Source organism: Hirundo rustica, chromosome 1 (genome assembly GCF_015227805.2).
Source record: "Hirundo rustica isolate bHirRus1 chromosome 1, bHirRus1.pri.v3, whole genome shotgun sequence".
NCBI lineage: Eukaryota > Metazoa > Chordata > Aves > Passeriformes > Hirundinidae > Hirundo > Hirundo rustica.
In genome coordinates, this window is record NC_053450.1 from 155,726,466 (window position 1) to 155,747,294 (window position 20,829).

The window sequence follows — 20,829 nt, forward strand, 5'->3', positions numbered from 1 at the left end:
CCAAGGCAATAAACAGCTTTATTCCGAGCACAGGGCCCAGGGCAGAGGTGCTGGGGTCCCCCTGCCAAGGGATGCCCGCTCCGGGCGGTCCCTGGGGGGTACCGGGGTGGGGGCTGGAGCCCCCCCGCCGCCTTCGACTAATAAAGAGACCGGAATTTGCACACTTTTCACCAGTTTTATTGGAAAGTTCCCCCCTTCCCTAGCACCCCCCCGCTCCGGGCCCAGGCCCTGGGAACAGTCCCGTGTGCACACCCGCTCCCGGCCCTGCGTACGATCCACCGCAGCCCCCCGGGACCCCCGTGCCCCACGGAGGGGCCGGGCCTGGCGCCCCAGCCCCACAGCCGTGCTGGGGGCACGGGGAGAGCCCCCGGTGCCCAGGGAAGCGGGGCCCAGCCCCTGCAGCAACAGCCCGGGCTGAAGCTGGGGCAGGGGGCCATGAGGGACCTTCCCCGGTAACTCCCCCCCGCCCCCCTCCAGTCACACCCCGGCCCCCCAATAAATAATCTCACACTCCCCCAGCCCCACAGCAGGAGCAGGTACCCATGGCCTGGCCCCACAGCCCGGCCCCCCCAAGATGGGAAGCATCTCCATATCCCCCTGACCCCCCGGGATGGGGGGCAGCTCCGTATCCCCCTGCACAGGGGAAGGGGCTGGCATCACCCACCTGGCCCCCCACACCCCCCGGATCCGTCCCTCAGAAGCGCAGCTCCCTCAGCTTCTGCCGCAGGTAGTGCTTGGCCTCCTCGATGCCACTCACCTTCTCCAGCTCCGTGTAGGGCAGCTGTGAGGGGACACGGATGACATCAGAGTGGTGACAGCGCGCCTGGCCCCACCTGTATCCCCATACCCCCACCCCATTCAGCCTTCTGCGGTGGGGGAGGAAGAACCGGGACGCAGATCCCTCCCTGGGGGAGGAGGGCAGCGCGGTTCCTGCCGAGGGGATGGACAGAAGTGTGGACAACGGCATGGGAAGTGGAGACAATGCCCAGCTCCAGGCTCCTCCAGCCTGGCTCAGACCCGGACAGGTGATGCAGGCACACAAAGGGAGGAATCTCAAGCCCCACCCTCGAGCTCCTGTCAGCACCCTCCACGAAAGGTGACAGGGTATTGGGGGGACTGGAAACTCCGGGGGTCCGACAGCCCTGAGGGCACCACCAGCACTCAGAGCAGGACTGAGGGTCATTGGGACCCTTACTCAAGCCACTGGCAGCACAGGAGAGAAACAAAGGTTTTGAGAGCTGGAGCCCCTCAGCCCACAGGTGAGAGCTGGGGGTGTTCACCTGGAAAGAGGAGGCTCTGGGGAGACCTTTTAGAGCCCCTTCCAGTGCCTAAAAGGGCTCCAAGAGAGTTGGAAAGGGACTTAGCTCAAGAGCCTGGAGGAACAAAACAATGGGTAATAGCTTTCTGCTGCCAGAGGGCAGGGGTGGATAGGATATTGGGCAGGAGTTGTTCCCTGGGAGGTTGGGCAGGCCCTGGCACAGGGTGCCCAGAGCAGCTGCGGCTGCCCCTGGATCCCTGGCAGTGCCCAAGGCCAGGTTGGACAGGGCGTGGAGCAGACTGGGATAGTGAAGGTGTCCCTGCCATGGCAGGGGCTGGCACTGGATAGCATTTAGGGTCCCTTCAGCTGGGTCCCTGCTGTGCCTTCTGCAGGAGGGACAGAGAGCCCTGGCCAGCCCAGCCCAGCCCAAGGGAGAGCTGGCCCTGCTCCCAGCCCAGCTACGCTGCTGAGCAGCTCCCAGGTGATTCCTCAGCAGTCACAGGACTCTGGCGCTCTGCACAAACACAGGGCTCTGGCTCTGGGCTGTTGAGCTCTAGAACAAGGAGGAGCTGCGGCTGGCACGGCCTGGTGGCAGCAGGTTTGGTAATAGCTGTGGGATGGCACGGTGGAAGCACTGCTGTAATGCTGGTCCTCTGTAGTGCAAGAGTGAACAGGACTGAGGGCTCATTTCCAGTGCCATTTTCCTCAGAAAGATTCATCCTCAGGCTAAAACCACCCACAAACAAGCACGTGGGAGCCGCACATCCTAAACAAACACCTGGGGTTTGCCAAAGGAGCTGCAGACCTGAGGGCTCTTCCAGTCCCAGCACCGGGCAGGGAACAGCTGGGGCTGGCACCAGGGCAGGCAGGGCTCTGGCGCAGAAGCTGAACCAACCTCCCTCCTGCCCCCTTGGGAGATCACAGGTCACCACGTGTGGACCTGTGTGTGTCCCCACACCCGATTCCACCCCGAGGCCCCGCACCCCATGCCGCCGCTGTGGCTGTGTCTGGCAGCCTGGGCCGAACACCGTCCCCTTCCCCGCACTCAGGTCGAGTCTCAGCGCACAGGACAGACTGTCCCTTGTCTCTGCTTTCCATCAGGGCTGGTGTCACCCACCAGCTGCATGGAAAAAGTCCTGCATGGGGTGGGGGAGGGCAAGGAGACATGAGGATGAGTCACCCCTGCTTCCTCTCACAGGGACAGGGGTGTTTACAGTGGGGATGCCAGGTCCGGGCCCATCCTTCCAGGGGGGTGCCAACTCTCAGCTCTGAGCCCATCAGATGCCAGCCCACAGCCCATCACCCAGCGTGTCCCCTGGCCCTGAGAAGGTGGGGCAGCCCCCGCTTACCTGCACCAGACAGTATCCCAGCAGCCGCAGGTGCCGGTCCCTCATGGCCCGGGAGCCCACCAGGATGTCGGAGTTCTGGCAGTAGTGCCACTTGTCATTGACCGACAGCACCACCCTGTGCAGGGCACAGCGGGAACGCAGCGTCACCCCACGCCACAGTATCACCCCACCCACGGACCCTGCTCCCCAGCACCGTGGTGTCACCCCGAATGACCGCAGACCCTGCTGGTGGCAGGGACAGCTGCATCCAGCACCCCAGAGCAGCGGGGACGTGGGTCTGCAGGCACCCCATGGCATCGGGCAGGAAGGGGCCAGGGCCCAGTGTCTCAGCGAGCAGGAGCCCAAGGTGGTGCCAGGGTGGCTGTCCTGCTGGAAGGGACCAGGGGCACAGCCCACGGACGTCCCTGCTCCGTACCTCTGGATCTCCTCGGCGCCCTGCGGCCCTTCGCCCGGCCTCTGCTTGGGGCTGGGCCGGCACGGCGAGGGCGGGGGGCCGGTGTCCTCACTGGCTGGGGGGCTCCGCTCCTCAGGTTGCTCCTGGCTCTGTTCCCCCTGGAAGCAGCCGTGTTCTTGGCCAGGACAGCGGGCGGCCTCCTCCTCCTCCTCCAGGATCTTGCCGATGGGGAACTGGAAGAGGGAGGCGGCGGAGGCGCGGGGGGAGCAGTCGGGGGTGCCGGGCGGCGGCGCCGAGAGGCACTCGGAGGGGCTGCTGAGAGTGGAGCTGCCCGGGCTGGCCAGGGACGGCTCCTTGCTCAGCCCGCAGTAATAGTCCGAGGGGGGCTGGAAGCAGGGCCCCCCCGGGGCCGGGCAGAGCGCCGGCAGGAACCGCCCGGCCCGGCCGCTCTCCCGGGGGCCTGGGGGGCTGCCGGGAGTCTCCGCAGCAAACGGGGCAAAGTCCTGCAAGTCTGAGGTGAGGGCGAGGACACTGGACCGCAGGGACACGGCGACGGGGGACGTGGCTGGCGGTGCCCTGGAAGCTGCCGGAACGCGTGAGAGGGGCAGCACCGTGCCCGAGCGGTTGATCCACAGCAGGAAGTCTGCAGGACAGAGAACGGGGTTCAGCAACTGATGGCACACGGGCTCGGGAACTCGGTGCCCCAGCTGGGACTCTGAGCCAACAGAGGGTAAACCCTCCTTTCTGCAGTGGGAGGGCTCAGGCAGCTTTGTCCCAAAGGCAGTGTCACCCACCAGAGGGAAGGCAGTGACAAAGCAGCCAGAGCCCATCCTGCCCCAAATGACCTCCCACCCTCAGCCCCCAGCCCTCTCCCCCCAGCGCGGGGTTACCTGTGCAGTAGCCAGGAGGCAGCACCTCGTCCTGCCGGTAGCATTCCTCCCCCACCAGCTGTCGCAGCGCCTCGGCCACCAGCCCCTTGTAGCTGCAAGGAGGGGACAATCAGGGGGGCACCGCAGGGGCTGACGTGTCCCCCCAGCACTGCTGGTGCTGAGTACATCGCCGTGGAGATGGGAACCCCCAGGAGCGGGATGCACAGGGCTGGAGTCTTGGGTTCTGCTGTTGGGAGGCAGCAGGGGATGGGCTCCAGCTCCTTTTGCAGAAAAGCTCCTCGTAGTATTGGGACACCAAAAGCCCCCTAAAAGGGCTACCCCATCCCTGCGGGAATTCAACAGCCACGCAGATGTGGCACTTGGGGACATGGTCAGTGGTGGCCTCAGCAGTGCTGGGGGACAGCTGGACTCAGGCGCTAGGTCACCCAGCATTGTTATGACATCTCCATCCAGATGTGCAGTCCCCTCATGCAAGCACCCTTCCTCCTCCTCTGCCCAGGTCCTGATGGGGAAGATGTGCAGGATGCATTTTCATCATCTGATTCTTTGCTCTCCTCTCTGAAAGCCTTCACCTGTACGCCAGTCTCCTGCCCTCCCGCACATCCTGCTTCCAGCAGGCGGTATCCCCCGAAATGCTTGGGGTGTGGTGAGGCTGGGGTGGCAGAGAGAGCACACCAACTGCGAGAATGCCTTGCACAGGGAGCCTCTGCACCGGCTTCTGCCCCCCACTGCTGGTGACTGGATGGACTTGGAGGCGTTTCCAAACCAGTTCTCCCTGTATGAATATCACCTCTTCTCCACTGAGGTCTCCGAGGCTTTCCCAACCCAAACAATTCTGCAATTCCAAATGATTCCGTGATTCTAGAGTGCCACCCCACAGGCTTCGGCACTGCCCTAGGGGCTCCATCGCGGCACCACGTGGGATCCTGCTGGAGCGGGTGACAGACCCCCTGTCCCACGCCGCGAGGGACAGCAGGGGGGTGCTGCCCTACCCCCCTCACCTGTACTTCCTGTTGGCCTCGTCAGCGGTCAGGGCGTGCTCGAACATGAGGACGCGGTAGCGCGGGTCGAGGCGGGGGCCGCTGTACTCGCGGAACTCCAGCTCCACCGCCGCGTCCAGCAGCGACAGGTACCGGCGCACGATCAGCGCGTAGGGGCTGCCTGCGGGGCGGCGGAGATGGAGCCCACCGGGACGGGACCCCCGCACCCAGCCACCCTGCCGGGACCACCCTGAGCCCACCCGGCCCGGGCTCTGCCGGCCGGGAGCAGCCCGGGCCCGACCCGACGTACTCATGACATTGGTGATGAAGGCCGGGGAGAAGACCTGATGCAGGACAGTCTGTGGGAAGTGGCTGAGCTGGAACATGGACATGAGGATGTTGACGGTGGCCAGCGGCGAGCTGCCGGCCTTCTGCTCCAAGATGGCCTCCAGCTTGGGGAAGAGCTCGCCGTGGTTGGAGGGGCGGTAGTTCATCCGGCTGAAGGGAAACACCAACTTCTGGATCACCTGCGGCAAGAGAGGCGTGTGGGGCCGGGGTGGGACGAGGGACAGGTCGGGGCCACCTGCCCAGTGCCATGAAGAGACGGGCGCTCAGAACCCACCGGGATTGGGGCACGGCCCCCTGGAACTCCCCATCACGATGAAAGGCCACGGCTCCTCTGCCCGGCTGTGCCCGCAGATGGAGGTGACCCCACAGGTGAGGCGAGCGCTCACCTTGCTGTCCAGCTGCTCCCCGCGCTTCAGCAGGAAGTTGGCGATGGTGTCGAGCAGCCGTGGCTCACGCAGCCGGTGCCGCGCCACGTACTTGGCGATGAGGGCCATGGTGTAGGGGGTGAGGTTCTCTGCCTTCCGGGGCAGCCACTCTGCCGAGCCAAGAGTGGGGAGGCTGTCACAGGGGCCAGCTCTGCCCCCAGCCAAAGTCCTCTACAGCCACCATAGCCCGGGCAGGTGGGAGAACAGGACTGGACAGTAGCGCCAGTCCCAAAAATCTCAAAAGCCAGGCAGCTCCTAAAACCCCTCAGGTATGGGTCAGGTGAGAGACTGAGGGAGATTCCTGTCACGCACAGCCAGAAGGCGCAGATGGAGCACAGCTGGAACGGGCACAGGTGAGGCCTTCTGCAAAACCCCACCAGAACTCCACTGCGCCCAGCCTGGAGGCACTACGGAAAAACAGTCCCTGAAGGAATGGGGGGCTCCTGGTCCATCCCAGTACCTAGAGGAACGGGGGGCTCCCAGCCTGCCAAAGGGCTGGGCTGTCAGTGACAAGGGTGGCCATGACACCGGGCTCCTTCTGCTCCAGTTCTGGGGCTCAGCTGAGGCTGTCACCACCCAAACGTCCCCAGGGCCAGGGAAGGCGTCTGCGAGGCTGACCCCACCCGGCCAGAGGCCCCACGTCCTCTGCCTGACCAGAGCCCTGCACCCTCAGTGCGGGTGGCAATGCTGGACCCCACCTGGGCACCCCTCACCTGCCATGCTGCGAATGAAGCGCTCCTGCCGGTTCTCGTAGAAGAGCTGGGAGCTGAAGATGGCCTCCAAGGCCTTGTTGTTGGCCTCCTGGGCACACAGGGCCAGCATCTCGTCCAGCAGCGCCAGCTCGTGCTCCCTCATGGCGCTCACCTGGCCCAGCGTGTGCCGCACCAAGCGCAGGATCTTGCGGTTGTTGATGAGCTGCTGGTCAGAGGCCGCGTGGCCCTGCAGGGCCTGCGCCCGCAGACGGTAGTAGGAGAGCAGCAGGAACAGGGTCTGGGGGTGCCGCTCCTTCTCCAGGTGCCGCTCCAGGCTGCTGAGGCAGGACTCGACCAGCGGGTGGGGGCTGGAGGGGTGCAGCCGCATCACGCTGCTGAACACCATCGACACGTCCTTCTGGTTGAAGCGGCCCAGGCGGCTGCGGGACTCGTCCTCCAGCACCCGGACGAGCGGCGACTCCCCGGGCAGCCCTGCGGGGAAAACGGGCACGGCTCAGATCCCGGGAATGGCTCAGCCCCACGGCACAACCACCTCCAGAGCTCGGGCAGGAGGCCACTGCCGGGACTGGATGGATGTGCTGGATCAGCAACCAAACCAAGAAGGGGAAGGGAGGGGAAGGCAAAGCACCGGCAGAACATGAGAGCATCCGCACCACGGAAAACACTGTGTGGAGCTGTGGGGTCATTCCCACCCATCCCACTGGAACAGGAGCCCTGCAGCCCACCTGCAGTAGCACGGTTCATTTCCTAAGTCTCAAACATCTCAAAGACAAATAATTCATAGAATCCCAAAATCTCTGACTGTTTCGGGTTGGAAGGAACCTTAAATCCCATCCAGTTCCAGCCCTCTGCCACGGGCAGGGACACTTCTGCTGGACCAGGTTGCTCCAAGCCCTATCCCAACCTGGCCTGGAGCACTTCCAGGGGCTCTGGGCACTCAAAAAACTCACCTCAAAAAGTTCATTAAAAAATTGTGGTTGAAATAACAACTCTGACATCCCACGTGACCAAACTAAACGCTGTTTGTTCCAGAAGGGAATAATCCTTTGGCTTTTTTGACCTTCTGTTTCCCAGATCAGCTTTGGCTTGTGCGACCTGGCTCCCAGGGAAGCACTTCCCTGCAGCTCAGGACGTGTTATCCAGGCCTGGGCACAGGCTCAGTGCCTTGGCTGTCAGGAGGGATCTCCTCAGCAAAGGCAAAGAGCGTTGGGGGCCCTGGAGTTCCCCATCACCCCGGGATTTGGGCAGGCACAGGCCGCAGGGCAGCACAGGGCAAGTCACTGCGGGTCACTGTTAATCAGAACTCAGGAGGGGGAACGTGCAGAATTGGTCCGAGCGGCTGCTTTGTTCTGTAAAAAGGCCTCCAAAAGAAGGAGTTTGTGTTAATGAGGGACAAGGGGGCAGAAGGAAGTGGGGGACACAGGGGAGCTGGGGGGGCCCAGCACGGGGAGCCTGAGGAGGGCAGCGGCGCCGGCAGCTCCGGCTCAGTGTCAACAAACACCCGGCGCCGCCGGCCTGGGGACGACGGGCAGAACCGGCCCCCCACCCCGGCAGGGGCTCGAGTTACTGCGTCAACCCCGGCCGGGCGGCTCCCCGAGCCCTGGCCCGGGAAGGCTGCGGGGAACGGGAACCAGAACAGGATGGGGGGAGCCACGGGCAGGAGGGCTGGCACCCGCCAGATTGTGGAATCCTGGAATTGTTTGGGTTGGAAGGGACCTTAAAGATCATCCAGTTACAACCTCCTGCCATGACCAGGGACACCTTCCACTAGAGCAGGTTGCGCCAAGCCCTGTCCAGCCTGGCCTTGGACACTTCCAGGGATGGGGCAGTAACAGCTTCTCTGAACAACTTGAACAACCAGGGCCTCCCAACCCTCTCAGAGAAGAATTCCTCCCCAATTTCCCATCTAACCCTGTCCTCTGGCAGTAGGAAACCATTCCCCCTTATCCTGTCCTTCCAAGCCTTTATTCAAAGTCCCTCTCCAGCTCTTGGAGCATATCCATAGTCTCTTCTGAGCTCGCTCCACATCCTTCTGCTGCTGGGCTCCAGAGCTGGAAGCAGCACTGCAGGTAGGGCCTCACCTGAGTGGGGCAGAGGGGCAGATTCCCCCTACTGCCCTGCTGTCCACTCCTCTTTGGATGCAGACCCCATCCCCTTCCTCGCAGCAGAACTTGCAGGGTCACCCTGGCCCACAGAAGGAGGAGCCTCTGGGATGCAGCCTTCTCTGGGACACAGCCCCTCAGGACGTGGCCTCCCCAGCTCAGCAGCACCCCAAGGACTCTGCACAGGAACCCAAATACCTCGAACCCTCTCTCCCACACAGCAACAGCCGGTGACATGGGGCTTGTGCCCTCCAAGAGCTCAGCCAAATCCAGTCCCTCCATCGGTGCCCAGGTGTTTCCGGGTTCTCAGGGCATGGAACTCAAGCTGGAACTACACACGGCCCAGGAGCGGCTGACACACACCCTGCCAGGCAGGGCTGCCCAGCATCCACCTCCAGGTCAGCTGGGAAAACTAAGCCCTCCTGCCCTGGAGGAGCAGAACATCCCTGCTGAGCTGAGCTCCCCCCAAGCCCTCCTGCCCCCTGACCAGACCCCCAATGGTGACAGCTCCGTCTGCCACAAATCCACCTCTACAGGAATCCCCACAAACGCGGGCCCTGGCCCTCGCTGCAGCGCCGTGCTGCCCACCCTGTCAGGGCCCCGGGGTGGCTCACCCAGCGCAGCCGCCGCGTACAGGCAGTTGACGATGCTGAAGTTGTCGAACTTGGCGCAGCCACTGACGATGGCCTGGCAGAGCACGTGGAACTCGGGCTGCTCCAGCACCTGCCCCGCGGGCCCGCGGCCGTCCCCAGCCCCCACGGGCGGCCCCGGCTGCTGCTGCAGGAGCTGTCCCAGCTTGTGAAGCGCTATGGGGTAGTGGCTAGCCGACACCTTGCCCGGGTTCTGCGTGACCCAGCGGAGCACCTCGCCCACGCTGCGCGATCGCTCGATCAGCCGCTTCATGGTGAAGAAGGTGTCGTAGCTCATCTTCTCGTGGATGAAGTTCCAGCTCTTCCTCTTGCCGTGGGCCCGGCCCCGGCCGCCATCCGGGTGCACGGTGGGCAGCAGCCCATGGCCGTAGGGGTCCAGGGGCAGCAGCAGCCGCGGCCTGGCCTTGCCGGCGCAGCAGCAGGCGGGGAACATCGCGGCACCGCGGCGCTCACGGGGAGCCGAGCCCCGCGGGCCCGCCCGGGTCAGAGCGCGGAGCCATGGGCACAGCAGCGGGCACAGCATGGCGGGGGCGGCGCGGCGCGGGGGGCTCCGCGGCTCCGGAGGACCCTGCGGGACAGAGCGGTGGGGGCGTCACGGGGGGAACGGCGGCACGGCCGGAGCCGGCGGGGGCACGGGCGGCCGCGGGCGCTCCCCCCACCCGCCCACCGGGATCCCCGCCCCCGGGCGCCCCCGCCCGCACGACTCCCCGGCACGGGGCCCGCCGCCCCGTCTGGGCCCACGTCCCGCCCGGCCCCGTGGAGTCGGGACCTCCGGCCCGCCCGGCGCTCCCCGCCCCACAGCACCCGCCCCTCTCCCGGGCATACTCCGACCTCCACCGGCACCGGGCCCGCCCCGGCCCCCCCGGCGGGATTCCCTGCCCCCCCCATCCGGCCCGGCCCGGCCGTACATGGCGCTGGCGGCCGCTCGGTCCCGCCGCCACCGCCGCCGCTCAGCGCCGCCGGGACACGGACGCGGCCCGGGAGCGCGGCCCCGCCGCCATCTTCCCGCTGCCCCGCCCCACGCGCGGCGCTTCCGGGGCGCGGCCGGCGCGCGCCTCATGCAAATCACCGCCGCCCCCTGCCAATGAGCGAGCGCTCCTTTCAAAGTGGGGCGGTGCCGCCAGCGCAGGCGCGCTACGACCCTGCGGAGCGCGCGGCGGAAGGCGCCAGGCCCCGCCCCTCCCGGAGCCCCGCCCCCCGCCCGGTTCCCGCGGCCGCCCTTCCCCGAGGCGCGGCACAGCACAGCCGGGACGCCACGGCCGGTCACAGTCTTTCCGCTTTAATCGGAACGGCGGTGGGGGGCTGGGCCCCCCAACACAGCATCGGAACCCCCGGGACAGCGGGGAGTGCAGCCACCCCCGACACCGGGACCGCCTGGGGGCACAAATCCTCCCCCGGCGCAGGGACCTCAAAAGCGCATCCCGCCGGCACCGGGACCCTCGACACCCCGGGGCTCATGTCCCTCCCCAGGCACTGGGACCCCTGGGAGCAGTACCCCGGGAGGCGCCCGGACGTATTTTCACGGCAGGAGGCTCCACAGGCACGGACACCTCCCCGGGCAGGACCGTACCCGAGGAGCTTCTGCACGCGGAGTGGCTGGGGGAATGCTCCATGCAGGGACGGGGGGCACCAGCACCCCCCCGAGGTAGCTGAGCCCCCACTCCTGCAACAGCTCCTGTGTGCAGGCAGGGCGTGGGCGGGCGCCTGCCCGGGACTCCTGGGGGGCACAGACCAGGGCCCAGCCTCCCGTGCAGAGGGCAGGCCCCATGTGCCCCCGATATGCTGAGTGGGCTGAAAGCAGCGCCCTCCGTGTCCCAGGTGGCTTGGGAGGCTCTAAGTGTCCCAGGCGTGGCTCTCGGTCCCCCGTGTCCCAGGTGCCGCTCCGGGCCGCGCTATCTGCGGTACATGGCGAAGGCCACGAAGGTGACGAGCAGGGTGAGGCCAGCCAAGCAGGTGGTGGCGGTGGCGGTGAAGACGTGACGGTGCTGCAGCTGCAGGTACCAGAGCAGGGCCAGCAGCAGCACGAAGAGCGGGAGTGCCAGGCTGCCCACGCCCAGCGCGGCGGGTGCGGGGCTGCGGGGACCGGGGGTGCCGGGGGCCGTGGGGGCCGTGTTGGGCGGGGACAGGTGGCAGTGGAGGACGCTCAGGTGGCCCAGGTGCAGCCCTGCCAGGCTCTGGGCATCATCACGCAGCAGCTGCCCCTGGTAGATCAACCGCACCTGCTGCTCCTGCCCGGGGAAGTAGGTCCTGGAGGAGACAGGGACAGGGGTCACAGTGCTGACAGGACGGGCCCCTCTGACCCACCTCCTGTGACTGTGCCCACCCTGACCTCTCGCCCCACCTGCGCAGCTGAGCCTGTGTGTCCTCATCAGCCACCCCAAGTGTCACTTGCCAGGCCAGTTTCTTCATCCACATCCTATGAATGTGCCCAACCTGCCCTGCACACCTGACCCCACATACTTGTGCGTGTCCCAGCTGTCACCTGCCAGGACAGTCCCCTCTGTTCAGCCCCCGACAATGCACCCAGCATGACCTTCCCGTCCTGCCCTGCCCACACACCCGAGCGTGCGTGTGCCCCCCAGCCACCCCAGGTGTCACCTGCCAGCAGGGGCAGTCCCACGGCCCCGCCAGGGAGAGGCACAGGTACCCGGGTGCGGGCCACCTGCCCCGGGACACCGCTGTCCCCTCCTAGGTGCTGCGGGGAGGGGAGGGACGCCCGGGGGGGAGTCCGAGGACCCTCGAGCCGGGGCAGGTCGCCCCTGCCCGCCCCCCTCACCTCTTGAGAGCACCGACGGTGTCCCCGGGGCGCACCCGCGCCAGGCGCTCCGTGTCGTTCAGGAACTTGAGCCGTAGCACCAGCGTGGGCTCGGCGGGGCCCTCGGGGGTGGCCGCGGGAGGATTCCGGTGCCGCGGCCCTGCCGCCTCATCGGAGGCCGCCGCTCCCTCGGCCGGCGCCGGGGCCGGGGCCGGGGTCGGGGCCTTGCGCTCGGCGGGGGCCGTGCTCGGGGCAGCCTCAGTCGGCGGCGCCGCGGGCTCGGGGGCGCGCGTCGAGGCCCAGGCGAGCCCCAGCACGGCGGCCGCCAGCAGCAGCGCGAACAGCACCGTCACCTCATCGCCGACGCCCTCGATGAGCGCCATGGCGGTGGCAGGATCGGGGGGCGCACCGGGAGAGGGTACCGGGCGGGCGCGGCCTCAGCCCGCGGGGCCGCGGGGAACCGGGGCCACGGCCGCACCGGGCCGGGCTCGGGCCGCCATCGCGCCGCTTCCGGCCGGGCGCGGGGGGCCATGGGACATGTAGTCCTGGCTGCATGAGCCATAGCGGGGGGAGTGATCGCCGGTCGCGGAGCACGCCGGGAGTTGTAGTCTCGGCCGGGGGCCGAGCACCCCCGGTGTCATCCCGGTTAGTTCCGGTCAGTGCGTGTGTGACCCCAGCCCCGCCCAGACACTGCCGGCGCAGTTCCAGTAACCTCCAGTATGTTCCCAGACTGTTCCAGTACACAGTGTTACCCCAGCATGAGCCCAGCTGCTCCCTGTATGATCCCAGTTGCTGCCAGTATGGTTTCAGCTGCTCCTAGTGTAGTTCCCAGTCATCCCCCAGCCAGTATGGTTCCGGTTACTCCCAAATACTCCCAGGTTTAAATTCCTGTGGATGTGTCGCTTGGGGACACGGGCAGTGGTGGCCGTGGCCATTCTGAGGGTGGGTGAGCTCAGGCATCTCCGAGAGTTTTCCACCCTCAGTGGTTCTGGAGCTGTGAATCTGTTACAAATGGGCCAGGATAGAGCAGCTCCTTTTTAAAGGCCTTTATTAAGGACAGCTCTGCGTGGGGAACTCGAGGGGCCGCGCACACCGCCGCTGCTCCCGATGGACGGCGCGGAGGAGGAGGTGGTTCAGATTTGCCACCCGGCACAAATGGGGCTTCTGTCCTCACGAGAGTCCCTGGGGAGACAATGCTGGCTCGAAGTCTCGGGGGTGTCCTTGTGGTCAAGAACTACGACACAGGGCTGGCTCCAATTGATGATCCGAGGTTCCGTACCGTTTTGCCGGGCTCGAGTTGTTATTTCCAGCCCTCAGTTATCTGGTGGCTCGTTGTCTCTGGGGGTCTTTTGCACCTATTGTATCTTAATTTGCATATGGAGATGTCCTTGGGCACACATCTCCTGGGAGCAGAGGCGGTGACGCTCGACAGAAAGGGAGTACAGCATAGAGTAGGGAGTAGGGAACAGGGGTACAAACAAACAAGTTTTTGCTTATGAACTATTAAACTTAGAACAGTAACTTTCAACAGTAACTAAGAGCTTATATCTTAGGAATTTATTTCTTACAGCTGTCCCTAAGTGCCACATTCACAAGACACCTCCAGCGATGAGGAGTCACCACTACTGCCCTCAGCAGCCTGTGCCAGGGCTGGACAGCCCATTTGGGAAAAAAAAATTCCCAGCATTTCCAATATACAACCTAAACCTTCCCTGGCATGACTCCAGTGACAAAGCAGCACAGACAGTGTGTGTGACAGCACTTACATGAGCTGGACTGTAGCTCAGCTTCCTCCTGGGCCAGGTGGTACAAGACCCTCCAGCAGTGAGTGGTTCCTGCCCACACTTGGGGGCTGTTACACCCCAGTGAAATATTACTGAAGGATTGCCGGGGGATCGATCATGTGGCTGGTTTTGTTCCAAGCAACCATCAACACGGTGCAGGTCTGGGACCCAGCATAACCCAGGCTGTAGGGAAGCAAAGGCTGGGGGCATCCACAGAATGCCGTGATGTCATTATGGGGCACAAGCCAGAACCAGCAAGGGGGTTCAGTGTTGGATGTTTGGGGGCAACACCAGAGTGCTCCACACACCTCAGCAAGATCCACTGCCTCTGGCTCCAACGTGGGGGATAACTTGGCATCTATCAAATATACATCCTCCAGCATGGAGAGGAAGATGAGCGATAAGAGTTGCAGCATCTCCAATGAACTGCGCCGGGAAGGGAGATTCTGTGATGTGATCATCAGTGTGGATGGGGTGGAATTCAAGGCTCACAAGCTCATCCTCTCTTGCTGCAGTATCTACTTCAGGTCAGGAGTTGAAACACAGGGGGATGTGGACAAATGGTATTCCCTGACTGAAGTCACCCTGCCTCAGCACTTCTCCGGGACTTCCACCTGCACTGAACCTCTCATCAAGTGATTTCCCATACTCCTCATGCCTCCCTGAACACCAGGATTAATCCACGTATCCGTGGCTCTTGGCAGTGGTGTCAGAGGAGCCCTGGACACGGTGCAGGGCTGGAGCCTGGCCAGCCTGGCCTAGCTGCCACAGGGCAGCCTTGCTTCCCCACACCCTGCGACTCTGGGGTTCAGGACCAAGTGTTGGTGCTGCACCCGGGTTGAGGCAACCCCACCCCAGTATCAATTTGGGCTGGGGGATGAATGGGTTGAGAGCAGCCCTGGGGAGAAGGACTTGGGGTGCTGGTGGGTGAGAGGCTGAACATGCCCTGGTTGCCTCCCAGAAACCCCGCACTGTTCTGGGCCCATCCCCACCCTGTGGGCAGCAGGCAATGGGGGGATTCTGCCCCTCTGCTCCTCTCAGGTGAAACCCTCTGCCCTGCTGCCTCCAGCTCTGGTATGCTCCAGAGGCTGTGTCTCCTTTTTCAAACAACCAGCAATTAAATCGTTAATCATTAAACCATGGGGCCTCCCAGGATGGCTCCTACCAGTGCCAAAACTGGTGCCCTGGAGGCAGGGGGAGCACAGGGGATCCAGGGGCAGGGTTTAACGCAGCAACACCATGTTTTCAGGAGTCTGTTTACCAACTGGGACAGCACAGACAAGACGGTCTATCATATCCCTGGCATTTCAGCTGAAATGATGGGTCTCATCATCCATTACGCCTACACCGGGACAGTGCCGATCACAGAGGACAACGTTGAGAGCTTACTGACTGCAGCAGATCAGTTTAATGTCATGGGCATTGTCAGCCTGTGCTGCGAGTTCCTCAGTTCCAGGCTGTGCTTTGAGAATTGCATTGGCATTTGCAGACTCGCTGGCTATTACTACTGCCCCGACCTGCGCGCAGCTGCCTGCGTGTACATCCTGCATCACTTCGAGGAGGTGTCCCGAGTGTCCGAGGAGTTCCTAGACCTCTCTGCTGAGGAGCTGGCACACATCATTGAGAAGGACGAGCTTAACGTGCGGCGAGAAGAAGCCGTGTTTGAGGCTGTGGTGAGGTGGATCGCTCATGACCCGCAGAACAGGAGGCAGCACATCGCCTGCTTGCTCAGCAAGGTGGGTGCAGCGCTGCTTTGGAGCTGTCCCCAAAGGCTACCGAGGGGGAGAAAAATCAGTATTAGTACTCCAGCCTCCTCCTTGCACGTTTCAGGTGCGACTGGCACTCCTACGATCCGACTACTTCATGAACAACGTCAAAGCTCACGAGTACGTGAGAGACAATGCCAGCTGCAAAGATATCATCATCAGTGCCCTGTCTGAAATCTACGACCTGAACTCCTCTGGCCAGAGTTCCTCAGTCAATGCCGACCTACTCACCCGGCCGCGCCTGCCCTACGCCATCCTCTTCGCCATCGGGGGCTGGAGCGGCGGCGGCGCCACCAGCGCCATCGAGACCTACGACGGCCGCACCGACAAGTGGCTGAACGTCCCCCGGGAGCAAGGGAGCCCCGTTGCCTATCATGGCTCGGCTTATTTGAAAGGCCACGTCTATGTTATTGGTGGATTCGATGGCACAGATTATTTCAACGTCGTCAGGCGGTTCGATCCGCTCCACAAGACGTGGCAGCAGGTAGCACCCATGCACTCCCGGCGCTGCTACGTCAGCATCACCGTTGTGCATAACTCCATCTATGCCATGGGAGGGTTTGATGGGTACATGCGGCTCAACACAGCAGAGCGCTACGACGCAGACACCAACCAGTGGACCCTCATCACCCCCATGCACGAGCAGAGGAGCGACGCCAGTGCAACCACGCTGAATGGAAAGGTAAACTAACCCCAGCTAAGAGCAGCTGGCGTTGCGGCAGGAAGAAAGTTCACATTACACCCTCACTAAATTCGTAACACTTGAATTCATAACAATGCATTAAGTCCTGGAGCTACAGGTATAAAGCAGCCTGCCTGGTGTGGCAGAGATGCAACCAGGAGTACAAAAACTCTGCCAGGGCTGCTGTCCACCTGGTGCCCAACAGCTCTTTTCCTGGCCATAGGTGCAACACCAGGCCTGCTTCATGCAGCTCGGAAAATCAAGAGTCAAAATCTTGCTGGCATCAACTCTTTGCACTGCTGCTACTTCAAACCCAGGATGCCAAGACCATCCCCATTCTAAACCAAAATACCCCAAAAATCCTGCTACACCATTCATTTTCTCTTCAACATGTTTCCTCACCAAGGGTCTAACCCCCCATTCACAGTTTCCCACCTCTCCTGTCCCCAGGTTTACATCTGCGGTGGGTTTGATGGTGATCAGTGCCTCAGCTCAGCTGAAGTGTTCAACCCTACCACAAACCAGTGGTCCCTGATTGCCCCAATGAGCAGCAGGAGAAGCGGAGTTGGGGTGATGGCTTACGGGAACCAAGTGTACGCGGTAAGGGCCAACAGCACCCAACACTGCAGTCCTTTGGGTGGCTGCAGTTCCCAGACCCCCGGGGTGTTTACATGAGGTTTAGGGAAGTCAGAGCCAGAACGGCTGACACATTTCCTGAGAACGTTATGACCCATCACACGCTTTTGAGTATGAAAATGGTGTTTGGCAACGTTTAAGCAGCTGCAGCAAAGAACATAATTTCTGCCGCTGCCAACAGCATCAGCAGCCCAGAGTGGGGGCTTGGGTCTGTTCTTCCATTGCTTATCCTCTCCATGGACTGCATCCAGCCTCTGGGGACCTGTCAAAATTGACAGTTGCATAAAGTGCTTTGGAAAGCTCCTCAGAGAGCAGGGAACAATATAGCAAGAGCCATGTTCGGAGACCTCGTGCTCTCTGCCATCTCAGACTGCAGCCAGGGAGGCAGGAGCAGCTCCCATCTCACTGTGCATGCCAGGATCTGGCTGAGGAAAGGCCCCTCTCAAGCCCTGTCCCTTTGGCTTTCACAGGTTGGAGGCTTTGATGGGAACAGCCGGCTCCAGAGCGTGGAAGCGTACAACCCTATCACCAACGCCTGGCACGCCGTGCCCTCCATGCTAAACCCACGCAGCAACTTTGGCATTGAGGTGATGGACGGCCTGTTGTTCGTGGTCGGGGGCTTCAATGGGTTCAGCACCACCGTTGCCACCGAGTGCTACGAGGAGGACACCAACGAGTGGTACGACACCCAAAGCATGGGCATCCCCCGCAGCGCCGTCAGCTGCTGCGTGGTGCCAGGGCTCTCCAATGTCATGGAATACATCGCCAGGCAACACGACCACCACAGCTCCTCCACGGACATCTTGTTCACCAGGTCAGCTCGGAGCTCACTGTTGTAAATAGCCCTTAGCTAGGAGTGTTGTGATCAGCCATTGCTGGATCCTTGTGTAAATAGATCTGCGTATCTAATAAAGTCTTCTGAGCATCCCATCATTGGATGCCTGAGGAAATAGTTCTCTTCAAGTAATAAAGTCCCCATGGCAGCAGGGGAGTATGTTCTCTTGTTCTAAAGTAGAAACAATTGTAACAGGCCAAAAGGATCATCGGGATTTCCAATTTTCACTACCCCATGTGAGTATCAGCCACATCCTACTTATCAGCTTAAAAACTCAAAAACACAACAGAATGCTAGAGAAATAAAAGGTTTATTTTCATTAATTCACCTCTTACAATAAACTTTAGTACAGTGTATTTAAGGTCAAGAACAGGACAGCAGGATCTGTTTCAAAGAGCCTATGACATACTACTTTACCTCACAGGTAAGGACAGGAGTGCTGCTCCCCAGGAAACTGCTGTCCCTCTGTTAATATGCCAGGAGAGCAGAGCTGCTGCAACCCACAGTGACATGGACCCTCAAGAAGAATTTGACTATTAATAGTCATCAAAAACAGCTCATTAGTTCCACATTCTACATTCACATTAGTAACAGGGTTAGATCCTCAAGGGCACCTGTTTTATCAGAATCCATCCAGGACTGTCAAACAGGAGATGGCCCGTACCCCAACCTAAGGTGGACAGAGCTGAAAATAAATCCAAGCCACAAACCATTTCTTTATACAACCAATTTCAAAGCCCATTGGATGTTACAACATCCTGTTACAAGGCTGTATTAAGAACAAAAAAAGCTCTAATTCCTTGGGACTGGGTTTATTTTCAGCCACCACGGTATTCCACAACACCCAAGATGAGCCAGGAGTTTGGAATTTAATTTACTGTAATGGAGAAAAATGCCACTGTAACAGTCAAGCAGAATGCTGGGTACAGTTGTTCACAGCACATGTAACATTGGGCTGTTTGCTTCATCTCTGAAGTGGTCTCCCACTATGAGCAAGGGAGTCACTAAAAACACAAACAAGGCCTGGCTACTAATGGAGTATCCAGGTAGTTATAAAATATTATGTACACATACAGCCCCTGGGAGTTACTAAAGTGATGGCCAGCACCTGGCAGGTGCCGCTGGTACTTTGAGCAGAAAGCCTGGATGTGAAATGTGTTTGTGTGTTTGGCGGCAGGCACCAGGACAGGTGTTGAGGTGTGATTGTCCTAAGGAGAAGGGAAACTCCCCACAACGTCCTTTTCCCTCAGTGAGTCCAGCAGTCAGCCTTCTCATCCTTACTGAACACACACTGGGATCCTGCTGAGAGCTGACCAGCCTCTAGAAACACACGGGAAGAATTCCCAGGCTTTTTTTTATCATTTGATAAACACCCAGCAAGCTATGGTGGTCAGGGGCATGTGGAACTGTCATGGATTCACGGGCTAAACTGCAGCCAGAGCCACGAATGCAATTCTCCCAACACCTGATGTGATGCAATGGATCGCTCAACCTATCAGTCACAAACCACATCGGTGCCACTGATCCCCTGGGACTCAAGGCGAAAAAAGCCCAACCGCTTCAAGCTACCCCAGAACTGGCAGAGCAAACGTTAAGAGCAGCCAGTGCTGCTGCCAGGCCCCCCCACCCCGGAGCACACGGAGGGACAGCAGGGCACACACAGCACGCGGCTGGCACACACGGGTTACCTGTCCAGGGCTCACACTGCCTCCGAGTGGAGTGCTTTCAGAAAACGCCACAGCTTGTCCGTCAGCCCAAAGTCCTCCTGGGAAGCGCAATATCAATTTTGCTTAGAAAAAGCAAGGCTGCGAGGTTTGTTCTCGCCTCTATTGCACAGTGCCGTGCATTAAATATTCGGCTCCTATTCCAACTGAAAGAACCACCTTGGTGTTTCTCCCTACAAATTGTCTGTATTTGATGACAGACTACAAGAGAGCTTGAAGAGAGCTGTGGTGGTGACCTACCACTCTCCAACTGCCTGTTAAATTCCTCCAGCTGGTTTAGTGGTGTGGAGGACATGAACTCCTCTCCGTTGCTTTGGTGCAAAATCTGGGAAAGTACCTTAAAATCAGCTCCCACAAATTGCTGTTCCATCGATGGATTCAGCACTAGAGGCATTTGCACACTTTATCACAAACTTTATCACACAGGAACAGTGGGCACAGGCTGGCAGCGACGACGTGGCCGCTCCTACGAGCCCCGAGGCAGGTGAACGTCCTCACCCTCCCACCCCGGAGCTCTTATCGCCACCGAACGGCTTCGTCCTGCCTGGGCGGAGCAGGGGTTTGGGGTCTGGCGCACAGCGAAAGCTTCATAACTGGGAGCCAAAAGGCTCCTCCGGGGGAGCCACCAGCCCCGTACTCCCTGTCCTCTGGGGCTTCTCCCTCTCCAGCTGCATCCCTCGCTCCAGGTGCTTCCTCGCTGGGATGGGAGAAGCCGGGCCGGGGCCGCGGGACGAGGAAGGGGAGCTGAGAAAAGGACAGAGCACGGTACCTGCAGTTTGGCCGCCCCCTGCTCCCGGAGAGCCTGGATGATCCCCCGCACACGCTCGGGCTGCCGGATCCGGACCGTAGCTTTCTCCAGCTCGGGCACCTGCGGGCAGAGACCCCGCTCGGTGCTGGCCCGGTCCCTCCCAAGCTCCGGGGGGGCCGAGACCCTCCAGCCCCTCTGTCCCTCCGTCCCGGCCGCGCTCCCGGCCCGCAGCCCCGCTCCCCATCTCGGCCGCTCGGCTCCGCTCGCTCCGGGGGCTGGAGCGGGGACGGGACGGGAACGCGGCCGCGGCCTCGGGCTCGGGGGGGTCCGGGCCGTGCTCGGGGGGGTTCGGGCCGTGCTCGAGGGTCCGGGCGGTGCTCGGGGCTCCGGGCGGTGCTCAGGGGGGTCCGGGCCGTGCACGGGGGGAGGTTCGGGCGGTGCTCAGGGGGGTCCGGGCCGTGCACGGGGGGAGGTTCGGGCCGTGCTCGAGGGTCCGGGCGGGGCTCGGGGCTCCGGGCGGTGCTCGGGGGGTCCGTGCGGTGCTCGAGGGTCCGGGCCGTGCTCGGGGCTCCGGGCCGTGCTCAGGGGGCTCCGGGCAGTGCTCGGGGCTCCGGCCGGGGCTCGGGGGGGTCCAGGCCGTGCTCAGGGGTGTCCAGGCCGTGCTCGGGGGATCCGGGCGGTGCTCGAGGGTCCGGGCGGTGCTCGGATGGGTCCGGGCGGTGCCCGGGGATCCGGGCGGTGCCCGGGGGTCCGGGCCTTGCTCGGGGGTCCGGGCGGTGCTCGGGGGATC

General features: G+C 62.2%; 3 protein-coding genes across 3 annotated transcripts; 1 reads left to right on the forward strand and 2 right to left on the reverse strand.

Moving 5' to 3' along the window:
• Positions 1-216: 216 nt before the first annotated feature.
• Positions 217-9,583, reverse strand: FASTK (Fas activated serine/threonine kinase). The gene is made up of 9 exons (XM_040081316.2): positions 9,074-9,583; positions 6,358-6,828; positions 5,606-5,754; positions 5,182-5,398; positions 4,893-5,052; positions 3,892-3,983; positions 3,023-3,644; positions 2,608-2,722; positions 217-781 (listed from the first exon to the last, which is right to left on the reverse strand). The coding sequence occupies exons 1-9, from the start codon at positions 9,540-9,542 to the stop codon at positions 695-697; spliced, it is 2,382 nt and encodes a 793-aa protein (XP_039937250.1). The 5' UTR covers positions 9,543-9,583; the 3' UTR covers positions 217-694.
• A 790-nt stretch (positions 9,584-10,373) lies between these two features.
• TMUB1 (transmembrane and ubiquitin like domain containing 1) lies at positions 10,374-12,267 on the reverse strand. Its single transcript, XM_040070163.2, has 2 exons — positions 11,886-12,267; positions 10,374-11,356 (listed from the first exon to the last, which is right to left on the reverse strand). Exons 1-2 carry the CDS (start codon positions 12,245-12,247, stop codon positions 11,002-11,004), a joined length of 717 nt encoding a protein of 238 aa, XP_039926097.1. The 5' UTR covers positions 12,248-12,267; the 3' UTR covers positions 10,374-11,001.
• Positions 12,268-13,858: 1,591 nt separating this feature from the next.
• LOC120752826 (kelch-like protein 10) lies at positions 13,859-17,571 on the forward strand. Its single transcript, XM_040064528.1, has 5 exons — positions 13,859-14,175; positions 14,898-15,384; positions 15,479-16,096; positions 16,547-16,696; positions 17,203-17,571. Exons 1-5 carry the CDS (start codon positions 13,874-13,876, stop codon positions 17,569-17,571), a joined length of 1,926 nt encoding a protein of 641 aa, XP_039920462.1. The 5' UTR covers positions 13,859-13,873.
• Positions 17,572-20,829: the final 3,258 nt, after the last annotated feature.

Coding starts and splice junctions, on each gene's coding strand:
- FASTK (XM_040081316.2), bottom strand. CDS start 9,542: ATGTTCCCCGCCTGCTGCTGCGCCGGCAAGGCCAGGCCGCGGCTGCTG. Junction 5,755..6,357: donor CTTCATTCGCAGCATGGCAG/GTGAGGGGTGCC, acceptor TTGGCTCGGCAG/AGTGGCTGCCCCGGAAGGCA. Junction 2,723..3,022: donor GGCGCCGAGGAGATCCAGAG/GTACGGAGCAGG, acceptor TGCCCTGCACAG/GGTGGTGCTGTCGGTCAATG.
- LOC120752826 (XM_040064528.1), top strand. CDS start 13,874: ATGTCATTATGGGGCACAAGCCAGAACCAGCAAGGGGGTTCAGTGTTG. Junction 14,176..14,897: donor TGCTGCAGTATCTACTTCAG/GTCAGGAGTTGA, acceptor CCATGTTTTCAG/GAGTCTGTTTACCAACTGGG. Junction 15,385..15,478: donor TCGCCTGCTTGCTCAGCAAG/GTGGGTGCAGCG, acceptor TGCACGTTTCAG/GTGCGACTGGCACTCCTACG.
- TMUB1 (XM_040070163.2), bottom strand. CDS start 12,247: ATGGCGCTCATCGAGGGCGTCGGCGATGAGGTGACGGTGCTGTTCGCG. Junction 11,357..11,885: donor ACCGTCGGTGCTCTCAAGAG/GTGAGGGGGGCG, acceptor TGTCTCCTCCAG/GACCTACTTCCCCGGGCAGG.